General features: G+C 46.3%; 5 protein-coding genes across 5 annotated transcripts; all 5 read right to left on the bottom strand.

Annotated features, from left to right (window-relative positions):
• Positions 1-668: 668 nt before the first annotated feature.
• DEU56DRAFT_744922 (uncharacterized protein) lies at positions 669-1,084 on the bottom strand (the record flags this gene model as incomplete). Its single annotated transcript, XM_041349112.1, has 2 exons — positions 669-806; positions 863-1,084. Coding segments are annotated over 2 exons (360 nt in total), but the record flags the coding sequence as incomplete, so codon positions are not given.
• Positions 1,085-1,457: 373 nt separating this feature from the next.
• On the bottom strand, positions 1,458-1,695 carry DEU56DRAFT_712015 (uncharacterized protein; the record flags this gene model as incomplete). The annotated part of the gene is made up of 2 exons (XM_041347520.1): positions 1,458-1,572; positions 1,625-1,695. Coding segments are annotated over 2 exons (186 nt in total), but the record flags the coding sequence as incomplete, so codon positions are not given.
• Positions 1,696-3,718: 2,023 nt separating this feature from the next.
• On the bottom strand, positions 3,719-4,078 carry DEU56DRAFT_828534 (uncharacterized protein; the record flags this gene model as incomplete). The annotated part of the gene is made up of 2 exons (XM_041354427.1): positions 3,882-4,078; positions 3,719-3,827 (listed from the first exon to the last, which is right to left on the bottom strand). Exons 1-2 carry the CDS (start codon positions 4,051-4,053, stop codon positions 3,721-3,723), a joined length of 279 nt encoding a protein of 92 aa, XP_041203854.1. The 5' UTR covers positions 4,054-4,078.
• Positions 4,079-11,593: 7,515 nt separating this feature from the next.
• DEU56DRAFT_983680 (uncharacterized protein) lies at positions 11,594-13,297 on the bottom strand (the record flags this gene model as incomplete). The annotated part of the gene is made up of 7 exons (XM_041359962.1): positions 11,594-11,911; positions 11,965-12,212; positions 12,269-12,400; positions 12,457-12,585; positions 12,638-12,718; positions 12,768-12,944; positions 12,995-13,297. 7 exons carry the CDS (start codon positions 13,295-13,297, stop codon positions 11,737-11,739), a joined length of 1,245 nt encoding a protein of 414 aa, XP_041203853.1. The 3' UTR covers positions 11,594-11,736.
• A 623-nt stretch (positions 13,298-13,920) lies between these two features.
• DEU56DRAFT_923719 (uncharacterized protein) lies at positions 13,921-17,891 on the bottom strand (the record flags this gene model as incomplete). Its single annotated transcript, XM_041358538.1, is given in 13 exon segments — positions 13,921-14,250; positions 14,270-14,488; positions 14,619-14,834; positions 14,862-14,941; positions 15,006-15,032; positions 15,055-15,532; positions 15,600-15,964; positions 16,014-16,275; positions 16,357-16,687; positions 16,745-17,042; positions 17,117-17,489; positions 17,538-17,714; positions 17,871-17,891. 13 exon segments carry the CDS (start codon positions 17,889-17,891, stop codon positions 14,155-14,157), a joined length of 2,943 nt encoding a protein of 980 aa, XP_041203852.1. The 3' UTR covers positions 13,921-14,154.
• Positions 17,892-18,289: the final 398 nt, after the last annotated feature.

The following is an 18,289-nucleotide window of genomic DNA, read 5'->3' as shown; positions in this document are numbered from 1 at the left end:
AAGTACCAGAAGAGGAATTCTTCGATAAGTTCACGACGTTTAAGAGAATCCGTCACGGTGACTCTATGCTGCTTCCGGGCGCCATCTCCGGGAGGTATCAACCAGTCGCATTCTGAGGTGCTGAAACATTGAAGTACGTGATGTAACGTCGAAGTTTCGTATCTCCTGCAAACAATCATTTCCTTAACATCTGATGAGTTGTCAGCCAACTGTTAGTCTGTGAGATAAATTCGCATACAGCCCTGAACAACCTCAAAATTCCTCGCGCATCCCCAGAAGACTTTCGGAATGACAGCCTTGGTCACCAGTAAAGCATAGCGAAAGACCTAATCAAATGGTTAGTGGGTATTGCTCGCACGAATCTCGACTCGTATACCTCGACGTGACTGCAAGTAAATTCCAGGAATCGCGGTTTGTGTTCCATTTCCTTTTTAAGTGGAACTCTAGATGCTATGATGCTGTTCCCCGCAGAGTCAATCGACATATTGTTTTGAGACGCTTGCGATTTCAGTTGGATTGAGTTCTCGGACACCATTTCCTGCCGAACAAATAGAAAACAAAGCTATGACACTGTTCTACTATGCTCACCAGTATGATGGTGCTGTCCATGGTCTTGTTGTCCGTCGTCGTGATCTATGGGTGAAGATAAGACCAATGCTCGCTATAGCTTAGAGCTTGTTTACCTTGGATGGACAAACTTTGTCTCTAAGTAGCTTATAACCGCATTTGCCATGTCGCCAGATCATCTTCTCCAAAAGCACAAGTACGTCTTTCAGCCGCTTCGGTGTCTTGCATGTTCCAAAGAGCTGTAATGTGCATTCATTCATTCGACGTCTGTGTATCTCGACAGACCTCGCCTCACCTCAATCTCACGCTCTCTGTCAGCAAAATTCGGCTGCTTATAACTTTCTTTAGCAGCAGACTGCTGGCTGAACACGTTGGATAGACCGTATTGCAACGGAAAGATATATTTGCTCAGGTGCCGGGCTTTCTGTGCTTGCTGGCGCGGGTCAGGGTCTTGATATGCGCCAGCTTGTATCTGCGTTTTACGATAGTAAGAAGGATTCAGCCGGTTAAGCACATCTTTACAATGGTCAATGAATGCGAATACAATAAGTGCGGAGGCTTACGGGTATAAGGCAAGCCCACGATGATATTTCGCGACCCATGCTCACGATTTGGTCGCGCATAAAACATACGTGCACGGATGAATGAAATGTCGGCTGCTGTTCGTCTGATGAACTGGTTAGCGAGACGAGGTGAATCTAACGTCCCTTTTCTCACCGTCCAGAAGGCATAGCATTCAACTTGACGCCACTCCTCGAGGGAACCCTACGGAGATTCTTCCATATGATGAGCTTCAAGCGTTTCCGTGGTCCTGAACCCTCCAAAGGGTCTCTTTTCCGCTTTCCAAGGTCATTACAAGATTCGCTCGAAGACAAGTACCAATCGAGTGTCGGAGGCATAGCATAAATCAATGGCATACCCGTCATTTGACACAAACATTCGTTCGGTAGCTTAATGAAAACCGAGGTCTTGGTGAGGAGATGCAGCATGGCATCTGCCCCGATTCTGTAATGAGAGAAAAAATTAGCGGTGGACCCCACGGTGATCGTTGCTTTACTTTGTCAACAGATTTTCCCATTCGGGGGCTTGCAGAGCCGTAATAATTGTATTCACAGAAAAGTTCGTGATGCCAGATGCGGCGGCATTCGCTTTATCATCCTTTATTGAATAAATAAACAGAATACGAATGAGGCATTCACTCCTCACTCTCTTATATCCCGATGTTATGATATTGTCTGGCTTGGACTTTGAAGCCGCAAATAGACGCTCTTGGGCCTTCTGAATAACCTTCATAGCATGTTAGACACTGCTTTTGTTGGATGATTAGAATATATCCTTGCACTTACATCCTTCATAAAATTGTATGGTTGGGAGGCCGAAAATTGCGTACGATCCGTAGTGGTCTCTTTCAACAAACAAACGAACGAGCAAGTAAGTAGTTCTCGATACTGGACTGAGTCAGGTGCTTGCAGGGGAAAGTCAGACTGCCCATCTCCACAAGTCTGTGTATAGGATTCTTCTTTGATAATTTTTTGAAGATAGGCCTGAAGGTTATGAACTTCTGCGTAATAGAATTTGAGAACGTCTAGCGTCAGGTGTTTCTTGGTAGCTGCCATGGGCATCGGTATGCAAACGGCGAGATATCTCACGGACTTAGGGTATGAAGGGTAGAGGTTTGACTAGCGCAACCGGCATGTAGTGGAGTGTTCAGCTCCACGTAGGCTTTGAGGTGCGCAATGACAGTTGAGACAAACACGACATGTCACAACACGTGACCAACTTACACCGTCACATTCACGCTAAATCTCAACTTCCTCCTTCTACTCCCAGCAGATCCCATCCCGATCACGCTGTTCATCATCGTCGGCCTGAGGCTCATCGAGAACATACTCATCAATGTTGTATGAAACGAGCATGTACAATTCGAAGAATGGAAAGTCAGGCCTCTTGCTCAGCACTTAGCCATCATTCAATGGAGCCGTACTGGCGCGATCTGAGTTTTCTTTTCTGCTGTGCCCTCTAGATCTCATGTATGTGCTATTCTTGAGGGGAGTGCTAGAAGCTGGGCTGGTAAGTTCTCTGCTTACTTCGTTGTGACATTCTTCACGTCTGACTTTTCTGGCGCTATGCCGACGTAATGTGACCTTCGAAGGAGCAGCAAGGCGGAGAGAGCGTCCATCGGGAATCATTAAAAATTTTCGAATAGTCGCACCACTTGTAGGCCCGTCTCATGCCTACATGGACTAGTAGAACCTACAGTCTTCAGCGCATAAACAGTAACCCCTGCCCAAGCTCCTACCCGACCTCGTATAACTCATCTCAGCGCCACGTCTCGTGCCATCGCGCAAGTACCCCAACCCCAGACAGCTGCCAGATCAGCTCTCAGTGCTTCGTACTCTCTCTTAGCGGAGGTACAAGCCAGTGGACACATGTTTGCTCAATGAATACGAACATCCTAGACCTATTAAACTAAAGTACTGTCCGCATTAGGCCAGCCTACAACGACGATAATTTTTTTGTAAAAAAAAAGCCTACATGGTAGTTCCATTGCCCTGACGGGAACGCAAGGCGTCGGTGCGGAATACTCACTTCATCAGTCGCTGACTGTATGCCGACCTTCAGAAGAAACAAGCAGAGTCTATGTAAGGAGCCATGTGCAGCATGTTAAGGCTGACTAGGAGAGATGACTGATTGGAACAACGCCAGTTGATAAGCATTCCAAACATACATATCAGATAATATTCGACCTGGCGCACCTTAAATATTGTATATTTTGAAATCAGCACAACTCACCTAAAATATATGAAGGCCAGAAGATATATTACATGTTCTACTTGTCAAATTTTGAGTTCTCAAATGTGTCAGTCGGTGCACCTGAGCGATCAATAATAGGTGATGACGTCTTAGATACCTGGTGGTTGAACTGGATCATTTTGATTATCTGTGGATTGGTTGAGCTTGAATCAAACCAAAAGAGATCTGATACTCTTTACCTGGATGTGGTGCGTCGTCCCTGTAGGATAGAAAAATTTGAATATATGTTTAATTAGTTTCTAGAGGACGGCTAAAATGAGTTCACTCCGTACCTCAAAGCACTCACAAAAGCCATATGGTATATGATTTCCAAAAGTGCGATGCCGGTTCTTCTCTAGGCTATAGGAAACGAAATGGAAAAAGCTGCTTGAGAAGTATGGGTGCCGCTTGGCCGTCAGATTTACATATGGTTAGCATGGAAAAAGACGATGTTGAAAATTTGATTGCTATAATAGACAGAAATATACCTAAGTGCTCAAACAATTACAGTGCTTACGCACGGGAGTGGGGCTTGACGCAGCATGTCCGAGGGTTTTGTGACATACCGTGGCTGTCTGGCTTTCCATAATTGCGTGACGCCGCAGTACTGACGCGGCACAAGGAGCTTGAGGAAGCACTGACGCGGCACAAAGAGCTTGACGTGGCAGGTGCTATGATGAACAGACGCGGCATGCAAGTGAGGCCAAACGCGAGATAGGTAAGCCTGGGGTTCAGTGAAACATTGACTCGGATATATTAGTACTTGGTTATAAGTGACCAAGGCTGGCACCGCCCTCACGTTTGCCTCCATGTGATAAGTTTATCACGTGCTTCGTGCGTGCCTCGTCAACATTAATCAATATTAATTCCCGTGCCAATCATAACTTGAATGATAGCTGGACCATGTATACACGACGACATCTCTACAGCGAAAGCACGAAGCTCCGCCGGTTGGTGCGTTATAAATGTGTCGACTCAACTTCCAATCATTCTTTTGCTCACTCTTTATTTTTGCTCTCCAATATCGGACGGCAAGAATCATTGTAAATCTGATCGCTTCTGAACAGACCATAGAAATGAGAGCTAGTACTCATGCCTACCAGAATGCACATTCAAGACACCGGCTTGCACTGCGAACACTTTGTACGCTGACTGAGATTGGATGAAACGCTTCAATTGCGGCACTCGGGGAATGCATGGCCCGTGTCCTTGGCAGAGGTACCGAAACTGTATTCGTTTGCTAGCTGATGTCCACCCAGTGTAGCTAGGCGGTTATGATAGTATGATCTGGTACTAATCTGATATCACGCCCTCTGCGACGCGAGAGTAGTTGTGGCCGAGGTACAGCTAGCATCTATCTCACCATATGCATGACCGGAATGCAGTCACTTCGGTCAATAAATGTAGGGGCGTATATCCATCCTTCAATCTCGATTCGGCGATGCTGGATGGTGGTATATCTAGCACGAACACCACCCTCATATGTCCACCAAGTTCGGTGCTCCCTCACTCCCATCCTCTAATAATATGACCCTAGTCTCAAATTATCCCAGTTGGTGGCCATTCATCAATTCATATCATATCGCCAGCTATTTTACAGGTTCGTGGAGAGCCAGCCGTATGGTGGTGGCGATGTGCCAATCTAACCTTGGCTGCGGTATCACAGTGACCGCATCTGTTGTGGTGGTATACAATTGGGGTAGGCAAGATAGTAACAAAGAACCACTGACAGAACCACTGATATCATTTCATTATTTTTAGTGCTTACGATCGGAAAAGAGGTAGGTGGATGTCATCAATACCGGAGCAGCTATCTCGCTAAGAACTGTTTTGTAGGTTGAACTTATCTGGGTGAGCGAACTCATGCATCAGAAGAACGATGTGAAAATACAATTAAATTGTGCCAGAGGAAACGCTGCTCGCTAATGACTGTTCTGTATCTCTGTGTATGTTTCTTGTGTTATATGTATTATCGGGAGGTCGTGCTGATCTCAAAATATCCTAGGTGCGCTATGTTGGAATATTATTTGCTATGTGGGTTTGAATGGCAAAGCATGACAACTAGTATCGTGCTAATCAACCATCTCACGATCAGTATCAGCTTACTGAGTATGTCTGCCCTCATACACCGTGTTTGTTCCTTCTGACCGGCGGGCACAGTACATATTCCGACAATTCCGGTGACAACTGCAGTGAGTGTTCTGCACCGATACCTGCCATTCCCGTCTGATACACCACACCCCCACGTAGTGGTGAGTAAGTTAACAACCTGTTTGTCCACTAATGACTGTCGCAGCTGTGAGTTTGTTTGGAATATGTGACCTTTCAGAGGCTGATTACTCATTGGACTTGTCAGGTTGGATTATGTACGTCGCGCCTGACGGAATGAATATGGTCATATATGCAATGTTGGGCGGTGAGTTATGCAGTTTGTGATATTGACTTGGCTGACACACGACCCAAGTCATCATGATCGCTCGGTTACATGCCATGTACCAGCAATCCCGAAAGATGTTGATATTTCTCGTTGTCATCTTCCTTGCTGTTTACATCACCGACGGAGTGATCATCGCAATAACAATGATGCATATTTCAGTGGGTAAGCTTTAACTCTGGATGAAAGACTTGAAATCGCCATGCTTATTGACAAATATCAGAGAAACTCGTTCTCTCTGGCACCTATGAGTGCACTTTTGACGATGAGGGAGATGCCCTACGTCTGAATGTCGTCGCTTGGATACTCGTCACTGCGTGGGAGGTCCTTGCACTGTGCATTGCAGTCTGGATTGCTGTAAAACACTTCTGTGAACTACGGAAATTATCGGCAGGGGGGATTATTGGGGACACTTTCACGGAATTAATAAAAACTCACCTGATTCACTTTGCGAGGTGAGCCCATAATGTACATGCGGTTCTTGTTTTCCGCTGAAGCTCCCCACATGCAAGCTTTCTTGCTGTTTCTTGCTTGAATCTCAGTTATTACTTTTCAACGCTCAGAACAGTATGCTGATCTGTCACTGACATCTAAATCCGAACACGGCTCATCATTTTTACAGGACCCATATTCCCTGGAAACTCAGATTTATATTGGGTTTTCTCAAATCATCCAGCTCGCGCAGACGTTTGTCATGGGACCACGCCTGATCCTTAGCATCCGAGAATTTCACGCTGAGCTCGTGGCCGACTCGAATGCAGGAACAGCTGTGAGTTCGATTTTGTTTCATGTGCCAACTAGCAGTACTGTGTAGCACTCGATGTGATCAACAGTCGGAGGGAGAAATTTTGCTTTTTGTTCCAAGTTTCGTCGTCCATAGTCCTTAGGTATTAAAGTCATGTAATGTAGCGAAGTAGATTTGAAAGACACATAGAACGTCTGGTAACTGCACTCGAAGACAGTCGGTCCGGTGTCAAAACAGTGCCTTGTAACACCTAGAGGGCAATACTGACGACTTCCTTGGGTAGAGAATGGCGTTTGTAACATCAATGTGTTTCGGCTTTCCAACGGGATCGAAAAAAAATGCACCATAAGCATGAGCATGGGAGGAACATCCATCTACCTGTGCAATTTGTCAATAGTGCACCTCGAAAGTTCGATCATTCTTGTCGAGAAATCCTATGTCATACGAGGATTAGCAGGGATTGGGGCATCTAGCTGATATGATGACTGCATGCAAACCTAAAACAAATCGCAGGGGGGGGGGCGCCAACTCAAAGTAAAGCGATTAAACCCACCTTCAAGACCGGCAGTGTCACATCAATATCATCGGCCTTCATCTCCCGCTCCCTAAAGAACCTCGCCTCCTCGGGGTGATCGAAGGTAGAGTCTTCATGATACTCCATGTTGTCATTCCCGCGTGGTGTAGCTTCTTTCTCTGCTATATCGTTTATCATTATCCGAGGAGGAATCTTCTTTAAACGATCGAGGCGTCCCAGTCGCTCGTTCTAGGCGGCTGCCATGCCTAGAGGCTAGCACTAAGCAGGGACAGATCTAGGGAGAAGTTCAGAACAAGAATCGAGATGATGATCTACGATTCTACAGCAAAATATTAGGTCACGTGGCTGAGAATTGACTTTTGCGAAGTTCGAACGCTCTCCGTGACGTTGCTCTTTCGGCGGGTTCGTTTTCTATCAAGTCGAGCTCACCCGACGCCGTTCCACTGAGCGCTCGTCGAAGGATGTGAGCTCACTCTAGCGTTGCTGTGCTTACCCATGCTGCTGGATTCTCCCAGGCACGAGCATGACCGCACTATTTGGACCAGGAGATGGCGCGGAGGACACTTGTACATGCATGGTCTGATAATGCAAGGTCCACGATGAAGGAATAGTGGTGCAGATGCCGCGGTATTCGAATTTGCCATCGTTGCCGTTATGCTTTATTTAACACTTTGATCACGCGCGGGCATGTTTCCTCCTCGCCTCTACTCACAACGGATCTTATCCCAATCATCAAACACGCTGCTCATCGCTATATAACTGCGCTATTGGCTAATCCCACCCAGTTGCCATTAACACCTTAACGCCAACTAGTCACCCTGGTACCCGCCGAACTTCGCCAACCCACTTCCCACGCATACCATTGAAGTAGTATTTATGGATTCGCCCCTCAAGAACGTATAGCGTGGCGGCTGTATTTTGCGAGTTATGCATGGAAGGATCATGAGGAGTTCCAGAGTGTTGGTTTAGTTCGGTGAGTCAGTGTAGTTCTGGTGTGTCACCGCAGCTGGCTCATACGAGATATCGACGCTTCTAATTGTTATATACACATATATTGTGTACATCCTATCCACACCACATCCCTATCCTACAAGAAACACAAGTTTAAAATGATGAACAAAACTGATTGATTGACTGCGGTATGTCACGGTGACCGTAAAAGTATACGGCACGACAGTAATACTACTACATACTGTAATTGCGATACAAGTCTCCGCCACCAATCATACTAGCTGGTAGCAGTATCCAAAACACCAAGGTATCGACCTCATGATGGATTTAGTTCAGTGCGTTTTTCCGATCTGTTTTTATCAAAGTCGCACCGCCCTCACCATAGTGACCATACTTTTTGCACTCTTGTAATACGATAGCCCAATGACCGATGAAAGTGCGAGGAAGTGCGCATGAGGCGACCAATCAGCTGTTGTGTTCCTTTAGCCGGACCAGCGAGCCGGAGAGAGCACCGACACTCGTCAATAATCATCGACTTGACGGTAAGCTTTTCGATGGTCACATCACACCCAGGCCTGCGTTGGACGGATCAATTTCACTGATTTGGAACTTAACTACTTAACCGATGCACATCCAACTTATCTACTTTGATTTAATCGAGGGCCCCTGGATTGATTTACCCTTTCTACTTGACATCATGCGACATCACTTACTTTGATCAATCCAGGCGGGAGCAGATACCCTATGACGCTCATTCAGCCATAAAAGCGCTGGATAGCGGAATATTTAGCACGACTGCCCCCCCACAATACATCCACCAAAGTTCACCGCTCGCTTACGCCCACCCTCGAACAGGATGACCCTAGTCTCTAATGATCCCATTTGGTGGCCGGTCATCAATGCGAATCGTACTGGCAGCTATTTTGTAGGTTCGTGGAGAGTCAGCTGGATGATGATGGCGATGTCACGATCTAACCTTAGTTTCGTAGTTGCCGCCTGTGCTGGAGCAATGTACGATTCGGGTGAGCAGGATAGTCTTCGAGAACCATTGATATTCTTATAGAATTTCCAGTGTTGACATTCGCACAAGAGGTAAGTAGGTTGATGCCAACGGAGCAGCCGTCTCGCTAAGAACGCTTTCATAGGTTGAATTGGTTTGGGTGAGCAGAGTCTCACATTAGAAGAATGATATAATTAATTCGTGGCAGAAACAACGCTGGTCGTTGATGACCGTCCTGTACCTCAGTGTGAGGAGTTTTTGTTATAAGCGTGATCGGCGAGTTTTACTGATTTGATGATATTCTAGCTGCGCTATGTTGGAATAGTATATGCTATGTATGTGTGGAAGATTTAACAATCGACGTTGTGCTAATCAGCCATCTTTCACAATCAGCATCAACATTATCGGTATGTTTCCCCATATACACCGTATTTATTTCTTCTAACCGGCTACATATAGTAAATCTTCCGACACATCCGACGACAGATGCAGTGAGTATTCTGCACCGATGTATGTCATTCGTGTCTCATTAACTGCACTCCCACATAGGGGTGAGTGACATTCTTGACCAGCTTCTTAGTTCAATACGATGACTGCCACAGCTGTGAGTTTCTTTGGAGTGTATGGTCCTCCGAGGCCGATCGCTAACTCAGACTGCATTTTCAGGCTATATTATGTACGTCGCACTGAATTGGATGAATGTGGTCGTACCTGCAATACTTGGTGGTGAGCTACACAGTTGATACCATCGACTTGACTGGACTTGACTGAACCATCACGCAAGTCATCATGATCACGCGGTTGCATGCCATGTATCAGCGATCCAGAAAGGTGCTGATATTTCTGGTCGTCATCTTCCTGGCTATCTACATCTCTGGTGGAGCAATCGTTACAATGATATTGACGCAAATTTCAGTGGGTAAGCTTTAGTTATGAACGAATGACCTACGTACATCAGGCTCATTGACCAATACTCAGAGGAGGCCATTCTCTCCGGCACATACCAGTGCACTGTTGAGTTCGGGGGAGATATTACACGTCTGGGTATGATGTATTCGGTCCTCGCCACTGTATGGGAGGTCCTCGCACTGTGTCTCGCAACACGGATTGCTGTGAAACACTTCCGTGAACTGCGACGACATTCGGCAGGAGGGATTATCGGGGACTGTTTCACAGTATTGATGAAATCTCACTTTTTTTATTTTGCTAGGTGAGTTCATAATGTGGGTGTGGTTCTCTTTTTTTGCTGAATTTTCGCATATGCTAGCTTTACTGCTGTTCTTTCTTTCCAATTCATTTCTTTGTCTCCGACTATCTTCACGGTATGCCGATCTCTCACTGACCTCTGCGTGCGAACATGATTCATTATTTCCAATAGCACCCATATTCCCTGGGAACTCAGATTTATCTGGGTGTTCTTCAGATTTTTATACTCGCACAATTATTTGTGCTGGGACCACGTCTCATCCTCAGTGTCAGAGAATATCACGCTAAACTCGTGACCGACTCCGATGCCGCAACTGGGATGACTTCAATTGCTTTCCAGGAGCGCGTGCATATATCAACCAGCAGTAGTGTGTAGCAAGGGAACCACGTGCCGTATCTTCTACAGTGAGCAAGAGAACATCATGGACTTTGTACGTTTCGTTGTGGTACTTATCTAAGTTATTTGGTGTTTCGAAGTGGCATAGTGGTTTGCGGGATAGTCGCAATATGATAGCACCGTGTTACGATCTACCAATGCCTATGGACTTGCCAATTCCGTCGCAAGAGTCTGCGAGACATCATTCTCATCTCCTCACCACTCTGATCGGGTCTTTGTAATCCTCAAACAATACCCCTCCTCATGCCACCTGCACGAACTTGTCAACGATCATACACAGCAAGACGGTTGGATGCACCCGGGGTTAGCCTACAATAGTTGTAAACAGTACAATGTCAGACTGAAACAGATTTTAAAAAGGACCAGTGCGCCTCCGTATTATTGAATCTGAAGTGCGACGTTTGCTGTGACACTCAAGCTCGTTTACCACGGTGTTTGTCCCACGGGCAATGTAGTTTGGACCTGAGGACATTTTCAACTTTAACCGCTGGTTGCAATGTTATTTTTATCCGGGGGACGAGGGTGATTGAACCTGATTACCAGTAGTTCCAGAACATGAGGGTCAACTCGCTATGTACTAGGAAATTAAACGGTTATAGAACTGATGTAAGCCCTGGAGGAGCCTGTCCCATCCATCTCACCAAACCTTTGCTCAGGAGGATTAATGCTAATTACTAAACGGTATTGATCTTCAAACTGAGATTGGCGCAGTACTGGTCACCAGTTAGCGTTGATCTTCAATCCGAGGTTTGCGCAGTACTAGCCACCAATTAGCGTTGATCTTCAATCCGAGGTTGGTGTAGTACTGATCACCAATTAGCATTGATCTTCAATCCGAGATTGGCGCAGTATCGGTCGTCAATTAGCGTTGATCTTCAATCCGAGATTTGCGCAGTACTGGTCACCATTCAGCGTTGATCTTCAATCTGAGATTTGCACAGTACTAGTTGAGTTGTCTTAAGAGCCTCAGGTGAATATTGTTCCTCGTCGACTAAGCTAGCTTTGGAATTATGGGGGATTTATATTAAAGAAACTAGCTATAGGGTGTTGAAATTTCGAGTCAGAATTCTAATGAACGTGCTGGGCCTATGTACAGGTGTTGGCTCCCTCAAACGAGCCTCAAAATGTCCTCCATACTTCCTAGGGCCTTCTGCTTCAGGGAAGCAGCAGAAGATCCGTGTGCCCTGTAAGCCTCTGGAACAATGACATCAATCATGAACAGATTTTGGACGACTGGCCTCTGGTAGCGGTGGGTATCGAGCTCGATGGTTTGGTTGATGTATCTATCAGAGGCTAGGTCAGCTCGATGCGCAGCCAGACAGTGGGACAAACATACGAAGACCAGCCTGTTGTCCCCCACGAGTCTCCCCACTGCTTCTGTCGTGCCTCAAACCACATTTCGACTTTGGACCAGAAGTCCTCGCCTTTGACAATGCGCCCGCCTTGACCACGCTTGCGCTTCTTCTTGGCTGGTTCTCCGATGGGTGAGTCTTCACCATTGTCCTCTGCACTCGGTGTTGTGGGACTTTCATCTTCTTCCTCTGCCCGGTCAAGCAAATGAGGGTTTTCGTATGCAAAACGGCGCTGAAATTTGAATCAGTGAGAAAATTTGGCAGTCATAAAATAGAGAAAGACTGTACTAAAATGGCCAAACGGGCACGGGTTGCATGTCCAAGGTCTGAATTTCCACCTGCCCGACGGAAACGATTCGAACTATCATAAATAAAGTCTGATAGTGTGCTTGTGTTATCGCCGATGACACTGTCACGTAGCTGCAATAAGGTAATCAGTTCGAGAACGAAAACAAACATCAATCACTGGTGCGCACCAACTCGCGAAACGAATTACGGATACTAGAACACTGACATTTGATATAGATGGTCAGGAAACGTTCCCTAGCTGGGTTTCCATAGATATTTGTGAGTTTAAAGGCCTCGCGATCTTCACGTAGATGATCCTGTGGGATTAGAAAATAAGCATATAGCACTATCTAATGACTCCGGACTTACCGCCACATCAAAGTGCAGTGTCATGAAAGTTATTCTATTAGGATCAAAAATGAGATCACATCCCACAATGCGTATGTTTGTCTATATGCTTCAGACAGCTGATAGATGATGGCGCACACAAAAGACTTACTCGTTGCTCCGGACTAAGCGAAAATGTGGCTTCCAGCCGGATTTGTAAGTCTGCGAGAAGTGTTTGCGTTGACTGGTGAGAGGCAGCAATCATGCGTTGCTCCTTGAGAATGCAGAATATACTGCCGAGGAGATAAGTTCTAGTTGCAAGGTCAGATTTGCTCAATCCATGACCGAGCTGCGCAAAAAATCTCAGTGCGTGGATGAAAAATCAAACCATTGACGTACCTTAGCAAAACCATGTAGGTTTTTCCGTAAGTCCTGTTCTGCGTCGCCAAGGCCAAATTGGTTGGCAAGTGTGTCCACAAAGAGGGCAGACAATTCGTCTGCAAAGAGATTTGGGTCAATTTGTGGTTGACGTGAACTTGAAGGCGGGGATTCAGAAGTGCGTTGGTAGCCAGTAGGGCTCATCAGCAAACTTGAATTCAAAGGAGTTCCTGGCTCGGAACGGTCGGGTGAACCAGATAATTGGAATGATGATAATGCCCGTGGCTGGGAACCAGCAGGTGGGATAGAGAAGTCGAAGGACATATTTGCAGACTGGGACGGTGAAAAGAATGAATGACTTGGACTTTGCGAGTCGCTGGAAACTGCTCTACTAATGAGATGTAATGCTTGTTAACATATTTATACGAAAACCTGACTTACATTAGTGGGTTCTGTGCAGGATCAATGACGGCCTCAAGGCATATCTTCAGTTTCCTATTACTTGTAATAAGGATCATGTTTGGTGGTAGCCGGCACAGGAAGGATGACCTCAAGGTATAATTTCGGTTTCGTGGTTGTAATAAGGACCATGTTTGATGGTGGTGGGCGCTGTTATAATGATGGCCTTGAGGCATAAGAGTTCCAGTTTTGAGTCACTGTTGGATGGTATTAATCTGGTGGGCTGCAGCCAAACGGCAACACCGCATAGCAGCAAGTATTGGTAATCAACTAAGATCAAAACGTCTCGAGGCGGCACAGCAGATGATAATATTATTATCGAGGTGGGATACTATAGCTAGTAGCAGATGATATGTAGAATGAGATATCAATATTAAATATACTAGTAGCAGATGATATGTAGAATGGGATAATATTAAATATAGTAGTAGCAGATGATATGTAGAATGGGATAATATTGCGTTACTGGACTTGTAATACAGACCGGTGTAGGAACAAGTTCCTGGTTAGGCTTACTTTACCCCTATTTACCTTGCTTGTGTTGGCACTTGGATAGCTTACATAATCATGTTGGTCTTTACCTTTACCCTCACCTGGAGTGACTTTGAATGCAGTTTTCCTTACTCTCTCTCCCTCTCTGAGCTCTGAGCCTGGTCCAGAAACCCTGGGTCTTACACTGTCAACACTCTGACATAGCAGCTAGGCAGACAAGACCCAACACCTCAGATTCCCTCAATCTGAATTGTTGTACCCACACCGGTGTTGCTGCAGCGATCTATTAACTTGTAGGCCTCGACCCCGTCCACGTGGTCCATGTGCTGCCGCCGTAGATGTCACGGAAGCTCCACTTGTGGTATTGTTACGTGTCCGAATCTCCCTGGCAGCACCCTCGAGGATTGCAAGGTTCATATCGGGTGGCTGAACAGGTACCCGAAGGCCCTGCATGTGTTTTGCGTCTCGCATCCGTGCGGTGTTGAGAACGAGGTCATCAGGATCCCCGATATGACGTATCACGGCCTTAGCTTTCGACGTCTTCGCTCGTTCTTCATAAACAAACTCAATATCAGAAGGCGAGCTTGTGCAGTTGTGCGCTCGGCACTGATGCTGCAGATTTGCTGCGCATAAAATTTGCTTTCACGGAAACAGAAATTTAGTGATTGACAACATGTACAGATAAACCACGAACCTCAACAGGATAGAGCAAGAAACCGCCGTGTGCCCTGACTGCGGGCATAGAGTAGGACACCGCTGGTTCACCAACACTTCCGCGTTCCAGAAGAATCGCATCTGGACGCAGAAGTTTATCTGCGTCCAAGCCTTGGCGCTGGATGATTTCGCGAATGCATGCCACAATCAGAGACTCCTCTGCTGTGCCCTTAGCTGCAATGACCCAGTCTCCTATCTTGCAAATTTCCCCGTTGAAAAGTACCATGGACTTGCAGGTACGAAAATTATGTCCTCTGAGAATGTCATTTGGAAGGGACCGGAGTGCGTTTGGGAATAATTTCCCTGTCTCGGTAGTGGAGTATGGTTGGAGTGGTAGGTTGCTACGAAGGCATTGACCTAAAGGTACTTAGTATTATATTTCTCAAAGCCGGAACTCGTGTAAAATCAAACTTTACCGTATTTCGTGGTGTCAGCCTGTGTATCAAGTCCGAGGCAGTCCGTGATGATATTCGGCCGTTGAACGAGTGACAATGGACCCTTTCCGACAACTTGAACATTTATAGCATCTGGCGGCTTGTCTGACAAGGGATTAGAGACCTGCAGAGTAAGATCGGGAGAATCAGAGTGGATATTGTTAGTATTATCGTGTATCAGTATTCGTGCGCCCGAGAGAATATGACGAATCCGACTCCCATGGGCAAAAGAATGCGCGATATCTCGAGAAGGAGCACGGTGGTTCGAATGGATGCTTTTTGCGCGGATGACAGCATTGAAGGACTCAAATGCCTCTGTTGCAAATAAAGCGGCTGGCCCGAATCGTTGAATGTGGTCAACAACATGCAATAGAATATGGAATTTAGGTTTATTGAACCATCGAGGAGTCCACCTGGCAGTGCACGCAAGGAAGTTATTGATTGATGTCGTGAGATTGCGCTGAGACGATAATGATCGAATAATATCAATATCAGCAAATCAAACTGAAAAGTACTGTGCTACATACCAAGTGTTCCGTGGAGTTTTCGATTTCAGGCTGCCAGATGAGTGGTATCAGGTTCGATAATGCAACCCAAGTATCATAGCATTCCGTGGGTACCAAGTCGTGAAGCACAAAGGGTGCAACCTGCGCAATGGCACGAAAATCACGACCAACAAGAGACCCTGCATATTGAACGAGGGTGTGACCGGCAAGATGGCTGAGTCCAAGACCCGAGACGTCGACAGATGATAGGCGAGTTTCTAAAAGCTCGCGCTTCAACTTGTCTTTTCCGATCCTTACAGAGACCACATCACGCCAAAGGTATTTGACGAATCCAAGAAGGACCGTGTGGAGGATTTCCACGGGTGTGTCAGCGTGAGGATCGATACCTGGGATATTGTCGAAGTCAATCCCACGCTGTGAAAATAGTTGAGATACCTTTTATTCGCCAAACGGGACTTGTGACGTTTTCGGGCAGCGTCTCTTTGACTCTATCGAGCGCTTCCTGTTTCGCCTTACCACCCCGAATTTTGCAGTGTGATTCAGCTAGGCGATTCAAGAATGAGTCCAGAAAGGTGTCCTTGATGCCCGTGGAAGTCTTCCACTGCTTGATCTGGGTCTGATTCCCAACTGTCGATGCATGACTGAACATTGACTTGAGTTCAGAAATGGTTTCATTCTTGTGACGTGGTTCTCCTATCTGGTACCATGCTTCGTAAACAAAATTATATTCAAGACTGCGCAGATTTGTTACCTTTACAAACCGCTTAACCCGTGTTACCATCTCCTCCATGGTCTCCTTTGCTCGTTTCCGTGTAGATTTCAGAGGAGCATCAGTATGGGCTTCGGGCTCACTTCCACTAACCTCACCAACACTGTGGTCGGTATCATCAGGCTGTGCAGCAGCTGCTCGTGCAGGATTGCTCTCTGCACTTGCATCGTGCCCCTTCACTTTACACATACGGCAAAAGTATTTTCCCATCGACCCAATATGACAGGCCATCTCACTTTGCATGGGGTTGTCCCCAAGCAAAGCTAAGACAGACGGAATGACAAGAATGTACTCCTCGTGGACACAGTCCCAGGCCCAGATGCCTTGCTTCCATGATTCTCTAAATTGTACCAGCATCATTATTTCTACTCGCCTGCTTGTGACAAATCTCACTCACTCGAGTTGGTCTACAATACCATCCAACATTTCAAGCGGAGGGGCAAGATTTGATGTACAAAGAAAATGGACGTTGTACTCGTGGTGGACTTCTGCACGCGGCAATCCTGCAGCGGTAAAAAGAAAAGAGTTGTGTTTGTTCCACTTCTTCGACCAGTTTCCAGATGTGTCGTCACAGTATAACCAGAGAGGCATCGCATAGACACGAGCGCCCGATGCCCGAACACGCCATTTGTTGCCTTCGGAAGGATTGGTTAATGTCCATGGCTGCAATTCGCCGTTTGGTTCACGTTCAACACCTAAACAGATGTTTGTAAGTGTAATTGTCAAAGTGATAAATGATTCTACCATAGATTGAGTGCGCGAGGTAGACCAGATGTTGCTTCGCTCGAATCCCAGTTTTTGAATGATACAAGAAGGTCATCTTCTGATACTTCGAATGAACGAAAATCTTCTACAACCCAACCACAGTCCAGTTCATGGGTGACGGGCCGCAATGACCAAGCTTTAGTGTACATCTTCCCACCACGTGTGAACCAGCGAAATGGAATGCAAGCTCGGCCGCTCAATAACAGTGCAGGCTCGAAAACAAAGAAATCTTGGTTGTGCAGTCTGGCGACAGGCGTAAGCAGCTCCGGGTCGAGTTCCTCAAGCCAACGTTTAGCTTGTCGAGCTTCATTCAGTTCCATGCCAGTATCTTCAGGGTAGAAGTGTAACAGTGGGCGAACTCGAGGATTCATCATTTCCTTCAAACACGACTAAGTGTAAAATATTAATTACAAAACATAACACACCTGCCGAATAATGTCAGGCAGCGAGTTAACATAGTACTTATGTCCAAGAGCACCATCATAAGGGATTGAGCGGATACCACATAACAGTTGAATAGTGTCTTTGATGAGTTTGACAGACTTCACCGAAGGTACATCGTCTACATTGTTGACCCGAAGTAGCCAGAGCAAAATGTCAATCTGTCGTTCTGAAAAAACAGAGAGCGCGGAAGGTGCATGAGAATATCAAGCGTGCACGTCTAATACAAAACCATTGGATCAACAACAGTTGGCAGGTTGATACTAGAAGACCTTACAATTTTATCGGGCCACGGAAACCACTCCTCATTCACGCACAGGTTCGTGTATATTATGCATTACTTGCTCTAATTGTAGAGCATCTGTGATGCATTCATCCTACAGCTGTAGTGCCCCCGCATAGTAGCAATATTGTATACCTGATGCATTACTCCTCCCACTCATCCCTAATGCATCAATTGTCTAAACGCTGATGCATTATCTGAAGCTGATGCACGCTCCCGCCGTTGTTCTGATGCATCCCTCGGTGTTGTTCTCTGATGCATGACTCCCCAGCTGATGCACGCTCCCGGTTGTTTTGATGCATGACTCCTCCCAGCTGATGCACGCTCCCACTGTTGTTTTGATGCATCCCCCGATATTTTCTGATGCATGACTCCTCGTCGCTGATGCTCCCCCGCCGTTCCCGCTGTTTATTTGATGCATCCCTTTGATGCATCCCCCGACGTTCCCGCTGT

The sequence above is a fragment of the Suillus clintonianus genome (genome assembly GCF_016758775.1).
Source record: "Suillus clintonianus strain FC179 chromosome Unknown DEU56scaffold_102, whole genome shotgun sequence".
NCBI lineage: Eukaryota > Fungi > Basidiomycota > Agaricomycetes > Boletales > Suillaceae > Suillus > Suillus clintonianus.
This window is presented reverse-complemented; position numbering and strand designations above follow the sequence as displayed.